Below are 6,870 nucleotides of genomic sequence, written 5' to 3' on the forward strand. Positions count from 1 at the left end.
AAAAAAAAAAAAAAAAAAAAAAAAAAAAATTTTACTAAATTGTAGAAATTTTTTTTGCCTGAAAATTGGCTATTTTGGCTTGAAAATTAAAAAATTTTATTAAGAATTATTATTTTTTCTTAATCATATTATCGGGTTACAAATTCAATTATTTTTTAAATATCCTTTGTTATGGGGTGGGGATAAATTTACTTAATTTGGGTTGAAAAATCAACTATTATGTTGAAAATTCGTAAGTTCCTGTTAAAAATTCTGTTTTGTTGAAAACTCATATTTTTTGTACGAAAATTAAAAAATTTGATTGAAAATTCACTTTTCTGTTAAAGTTCATATTTTTGGGTCCTCTTTTTGGGATAAAAGTTCAACTTTTTTGATAGAAAATTCCACTTTTTGGTTAAAAAATATTTTTTTTGTGAAAATTCAAATTTTTTTGGTTCAACATTCAACAATTTGTTTGAAACTTAACTCTTGTTGAAAATTCATTTTTTGGATGGAAAATTCTACTGCATTGTAAAAAATTATTTTTTTTTGCCTGTAAATTTACCAATTTGACTTGAAAATTTAAACATTTTATTGAGAATTATCTTGTCTGTTGAAAAATTATATTATCGGGTTGAAAAATCAACTATTATGTTAAAAATTTGTCATTCAGTTTTGAAAATTAACTTTTTTGCTGGCAATTCATATTTTAGTGCTGGAAATTCAAGTGTTTTGTAAAAACTTAATCTTTTTGGCTTGATTATTCCACAATGTAGTTGAAAATTCATATTTTCTTTACGAGAATTCAAAAATTGGATTAAAAATTTACTTTTCTGTTAAACCTCATATTTTCGTGTCCCAAAAAAATTCTGCTGTATTGTAGAAAATTCTTTTTTTTTGGCTTGATAATGTGCCAATTTGAATTGAAAAATTAACAATTTGGTTAAATACGATCTTTTTTGTTGAAAAATTATATCATCGGGTTGAAAATCCAATTATTTTGTAGAAAATCCTTTTTTTTAAGGGATGGGGGTAAATTCGATTATTTTGGTTGAAAAATTAACTATTTTTTGGTCCAAAATTCGACAACTTGTTTGAAAATCAACTCTTTTGTTGAAAATTCATTTTTTTGTTGAAAATCCTACTGAATTGTAGAAAATTCTTCTTTTTGGTCTGAAAATTTGCCAATTTGGCTTGCAAATTCAAAATTTTTATTAAGTATCATCTTTTTTTTTTGGTTTGTGGTTGAAAAATCAATTATTCTGTTAAAACAAGTTGTCTTTTTATTTTGAACATTATTTCCTTTGTTGAAAATTCATAATTTCCGGTTAAAAATTCTGTTTTTGTTGAAAATTCATATTTTTTGTACGATAATTAAAAAATTGGATTGAAAATTCACTTTTCTGTTAAAGCTCATATTTTTAGGTCCCCTATTTGTGATAAAAATTCAACTATTTTGATAGAAAAATCAACTATTTGGTTAAAATATATATTTTTGTTTAAAATTCAAATTTTTTTAATTCTTCTGCATTGTAGAAAATTCTTTTTTTTTGGCCTGATAATATGCCAATTTGGTTTAAAAAATTAACAATTTGGTTGAATATGATCTTTTTTTTTTTTGAAAGACTATATTGTCGGGGTAAAAATTTAATTATTTTGTAGAAAATTCTTTTTTTTCGGGGATGAGAGTAAACTCATTTTTTTTTTTAATTAATTACTATTTGGTTTAAATCTGTCTTTTTTGTTGAAGATTAAATATTTTTTGATCCAACATTCGACAAGTCCGTTCAAAATCAACACTTTTGTAGGAAATTCATTTTTTTGTTGAAAATATTACTAAATTGTAGAAAATTCTTCTTTTTGGCCTGAAAATTTGCCAATTTGGCTTGCAAATTCAAAAACTTTATTGAGTACTATCTTTTTTGTTAAAAAATCATATTATCGGGTTGAAAATTTAATTATTTTGTAGAAAATCCTTTTTTTTCAAGGAAAATTAAATCTTTTTTTTAAAATTCGTAATTTCCGGTTAAAAATTCTCTTTCGTTGAAAATTCATATTTTTTGTACGAAAATTAAAAAATTGGATTGAAAATTTACTTTATGGGTAAAGCTCATATTTCGGGTCCTCTTTTTGCTATGGAAACTCAACTATTTTGATAGAAAAATCCACTATTTGGTGAAAAAAAATATATTTTCTATTGAACATTCAAATTTATTTGTTCAACATTCAACAATTTTGTTGAAAATTAACTCTTATTGAAAATTCATTTTGTGATTGGAAAATTCTACTGAATCTCAAAAAATTCTTCTTTTTGGCCTGAAAATTTAACAATTTGGTTTAAATCATATTATCGGACTAAAAATTCAAATATTTTGTCGTAAATTCTTCTTTTTTTAAATTGTTTATTCATTAATTCGGTTGAAAGTTAACTTTTTTGTTGAAAATTCATATTTTCGCATTGAAACTATTTGGCAAAAAATCCATTACTTTTGCCTGAAATTTAACGATTTGGTTGTAAATGCAATTGTTTGATCTAAAATTAATTTGATTGTTTGTTGAAAATTCCACTATTTGGTTAAAAAAATCATCGTTTTTGATACAAAATTCATCCCTTTAATTAAAAAATTAATTTTGTTGTTGTTAAAAAAGCAATGAATTTCGTCTGAAATTTTAAGCGTTTCATATTGAATATATTTTTAATTTTTGCACCTGAATGATGTAAAAAAATTTTGATTGTAATTTTTAAACAGCCCCGAATAAATTTTTTTTTTGAAAAAATCGTTCACCTTTCCCAAGAATATCCAAGAACATCTTTAGGATGACGATTATGGATTATAATCACTCTAGTAATCGTTGAATTTGTAGAAACAGGAGAAATTGTTATACTATCTGTATTAAAATAAACTGGGACTTCTGGAATGAAGAATTTATCTTTGTAAGGCGAAAGTCGTTCGGCTACTTTTATTATCGAATTTTGAGAACTTGCTCCTTCCAAAATTAATTCTGTTTCTCTTTTTCCGAGCTTTATAGGAATTCTTATCTATATGAATGAAAATTATTACTAAAATATTAAAAACAATTTTAATTTTTCGAAATAATATAATTACACTGTATTCTTGAAACTGCCTCGGATGGTACTTAAAAATAATTGGATAATGAGATAATCCCTTCAATGAACCGGAAGGATTTGAACAAGAAAAAATTGGTCCTCCGAATTGCTCGTTGATTTTATTTAGAGTTTCCATATCCAATTGATAAGAAATATCAAGTTTAGTGGGATTGTATATCCAAACCATCTACAAAAATTATTTAAAAATATTATTTTATTATGATTACTGCAGATCAGGGAAATCAAGGAAAAATCGAGGATTCTGAAAAGAAAATCCAAAAGGCAGGGATTTTCACTTTTTAAAATTAATTTATCACTTTCTTCACCTTTCGTTCAATAAATTAAACAATTGGTTAACCACTATTAGATTTAGGTCTAGACCTATTATTATTTTAACAGATTTCAAATAATTTTTCATAGATATAGAAAGTTTCGAAGGAATTTTTAAGACATTAAAAGATTTTTGAGGTATTTCCAAAGAATTTGAATGAGCTTAAGAGATTTTTATAACACTCAAGGCATTTAAACAAATTTTGAAGGATTTCAGGAAATATCAGATTTCATATAAATTTGGGGAATTTTATCTTTTTAAAATTTACAATTGATTTAAATAATTTGAAGGAATTAAATTTTTTAAAAGATTTTAGATTAGTTTTCAAAATCTCAAGGAACTGTTAAGAGATTTAAAAAATGTTAAGGGATTGTAAAAGCTCTCTTAAAATATTTTAATTAATTTTTCAGAATTTCAGGAAATATAAGATTTCATAGAATTTCACAGGATTATATCATATTTTAATGGATATGAAAGATTTTATTTCAAGGTAATACAAAAGATTTCAAGGAATTTTAAATATTTAAAAATATTTTTAAAACTTCCAAGGAATTCAAAATTTATTCTAATAATTGGAAGGGAATTCAAAGAATTTAGAGGTTTTAAATTGTTTAAAAAATTACAAGAATTTTTTAAGCGATTTAAAAAATGTCAAGGTATTTCGAAAGATTTTAAATATCTTATGGTATTCTAATTAGATTTCAGTAATTTGAAATGATTTTTAAGGATTTTAATGATTTTAGGTTATTTAAAAAAATTCCAAGGAGTTTTCAATTAATTTAATTAAATGTCACAGCTTTTATGGTATTTTGAAGAATTCCAAGGATTTCTTAAGAGATGCAAAAAATGTTAATACATTTCAAAAGATTTCAAAGGGTTTTAAATATCTTAGGATAATTTAAATAGATTTCAATCATTTGAAGATTTTAAGTGATTCCAAAGGATTTTAAAGATCTTAGCTTATTTAAAAAAATTGCAAGGAATTTTGAAGAGAATTAAACAATGTAAGGCATTTCGAACGATTTTTAAAGATTTGAAATATCTTCAGTAGGGTATTTTTAATATATTTTAATAATTTAAAGTGTTACCTAGGATTTTATTGATTTTAGATCATTTAAAAAAATGTTAAGGAATTTTTCATAATTTCAAAGAATTTGAAAGATTTTAGTTTTTTTTTCCAAATTATGTTAAGGATTTTTTAAAGATTTAAAAAATGTCATTGCATTTCGAGAGGTTTCAAAGGATTTGAAATATATCTAAGTATTTTTAATAGATTTCAATAGTTTGAAGATTTAAAGTGATTCCAAAATATTTTAAAGATTTTAGGGTATTTTTAAAGTGTGCAAGGAATTCTTAGGCGATTTGAAAAGTTTCAGGGTGTTTTTTAAATTCCAAAGAAACTGAAATAATTTTCACGCTGTTGTAAAGAATTTTGTAGAAATTCTGAATATATGAAACGATTTTATTATTCCAAGTTCTTTTACAAGGATTTTTAATGCCATTAAAACAAATTTTTGAAATCTTTTATAGCTAAAATGCTAAGGTTTTAGGATATTTTCAAAACTTGCCAGATATTTTAGAATATTTCCGAGGATTTCAATTATTTTATTGGATTTTAAAAGCTTTCAAATTATTTTAATAATTTTTCTAGCATTTCAACAATTAAAAAATTTCATCGGTTTTATGGGATTTAATAATATTTTAATGGAAATTTTTGCAGTTCATTTGAATTCTTTTGAAATTCATCCTGAATTCTTATCCATTTATGCTGAATTCTTTCATATTCTTTATAATTATCTTGAATTTTATTAATTGCAGGGTGGTCGTTTTAATCGACGAAATAAGTTCCCGGTCATTTCCCAGTTTTTTCCCCGGTTCGCAAACATTTTTCATGGTTAACGAAATTAAAAAAAAGGAAACAATAAAGCTAAAAAATGTTCGATTTGAGGTAATAAAAACTGAGCTTTAAATGAAAGCTCTCAAAGTGGAACTGTTGAATTTTGAGCTTTTAATTGAAATTTAAAACTTTGATTAAAAATTGTCGTATTCAAATGTTCAATAATTTACGCGTATAAAATTGAAGGTATTAACATTTTTCAATGTGAACAAATATAAATCCACGTTATCATTTTCAAAGCTCTAAATTAAAAAAATCGATCAATGAACTTTAAAATTTTCAAAATTATATAATTTTAAGGAGTTTTAAGCTAGAAACATTAAATATTGAAAAATTGAAAAAATATTTAGAAAATTTTTTTACAATTTGGATGTATAAATAACAATTGAACATTTATTAATCGTAGACGAAATTCGAGTAATTTTAAGAGATATGTAGAAGTTTTGAAAAGATTCAAACTTGATGTAAAACTTGAAATGATAGCCTAATATAAAACAAAATATAGATTTTCGTTGATTTTAAACAAAAAAATTAGTTTCTTTTCAAGAATCGTGAAAGGCTTCAAAAGAATAAAAACATTTTCTTAAGATTCATAGGAAAATTAAAAATAACTTTTCATTTTGAGAAATTATTTTAAGAGAATATTTTTAAAGTTTTTCAAACATTTAAACAAAATGTTCAAAAAAGATTCTAGAGGATTTTAAGAAAAATGTCTAAAATTTGCGTGATAATTTTTAATCTTTGTAAAACTCCTAAATGTCTCTTAAAATTACTCAAATTTGTTATACAAATGTTCATTTGTATATCATACATCAAAATTTAGAAATTTCACTTAAAAATTAAGCATTTTTGAAATACAACAATTAGAATTGTAACGTTAAAGTTTAAAGTCTCTTCGAAATTTTAACGATTCCAGGCTTTATGTGTCAAAATATTCAGTTAAAGATTTTTTAATTTTAAATATTTTGTTTCAATTTACATGTCACAAATAAATATTCAAATATTGCTCAATATACAATAATTAATCTTTTTTTTTTATTAAAAATTTCAAATTTAATGGGTTAAAAATTGAATATTTTAGACTGAAACAATATTTTAAATTTAATCAAATCCTTCAATTAAGAATATATTATTATGAAGTTATTTTTAAGTTGAAAATAGTTTATAAACTTTCAGTCACACGTTCACATTTGTTTAATGACTAAGACTCTCAAATTGAAACCGTTTAAGTTTTAACGTTAAAATTTGAAAATTCTTAAATTTTGAACTAGTTTAAAATCGTTTTATTTATTAAATAAAAATGTTTTTCATCCAAAATTTTCAACATCAAAGGCTTTTATTTTTTATTTGTTTAAGTCTTTAAGAAAGAATTTAATAATTTTTTAAATGAAAAAACTCCTAAATATCTCTTAAAACTACTCAATTTTTTCTGCAAATGTTCATTTGTAAATTATACAAAGGTAGAGGAGATAAGAGGTAGGATGAAGAAACTTGAAAGCTCAAACGGGAATTGCGGTGGGGGCAAGAGTGGGAATAAGGAGTTAGAAAGGCTGA

At 23.3% G+C, this 6,870-nt stretch overlaps 1 protein-coding gene across 1 annotated transcript in view; it reads right to left on the reverse strand.

Moving 5' to 3' along the window:
• LOC117175276 (cilia- and flagella-associated protein 65-like) overlaps nt 1-6,870 on the reverse strand; it is a 43,394-nt gene that overhangs the window by 10,984 nt on the left and 25,540 nt on the right. Inside the window, exons 13-14 of the mRNA XM_033364985.1 lie at nt 3,087-3,275; nt 2,766-3,019 (exon numbers count right to left, since the gene is read on the reverse strand). Coding sequence (XP_033220876.1) covers nt 2,766-3,019; nt 3,087-3,275 — 443 coding nt within the window. The remainder of the gene's footprint in view (nt 1-2,765; nt 3,020-3,086; nt 3,276-6,870) is intronic.

Source organism: Belonocnema kinseyi, chromosome 6 (genome assembly GCF_010883055.1).
Source record: "Belonocnema kinseyi isolate 2016_QV_RU_SX_M_011 chromosome 6, B_treatae_v1, whole genome shotgun sequence".
NCBI lineage: Eukaryota > Metazoa > Arthropoda > Insecta > Hymenoptera > Cynipidae > Belonocnema > Belonocnema kinseyi.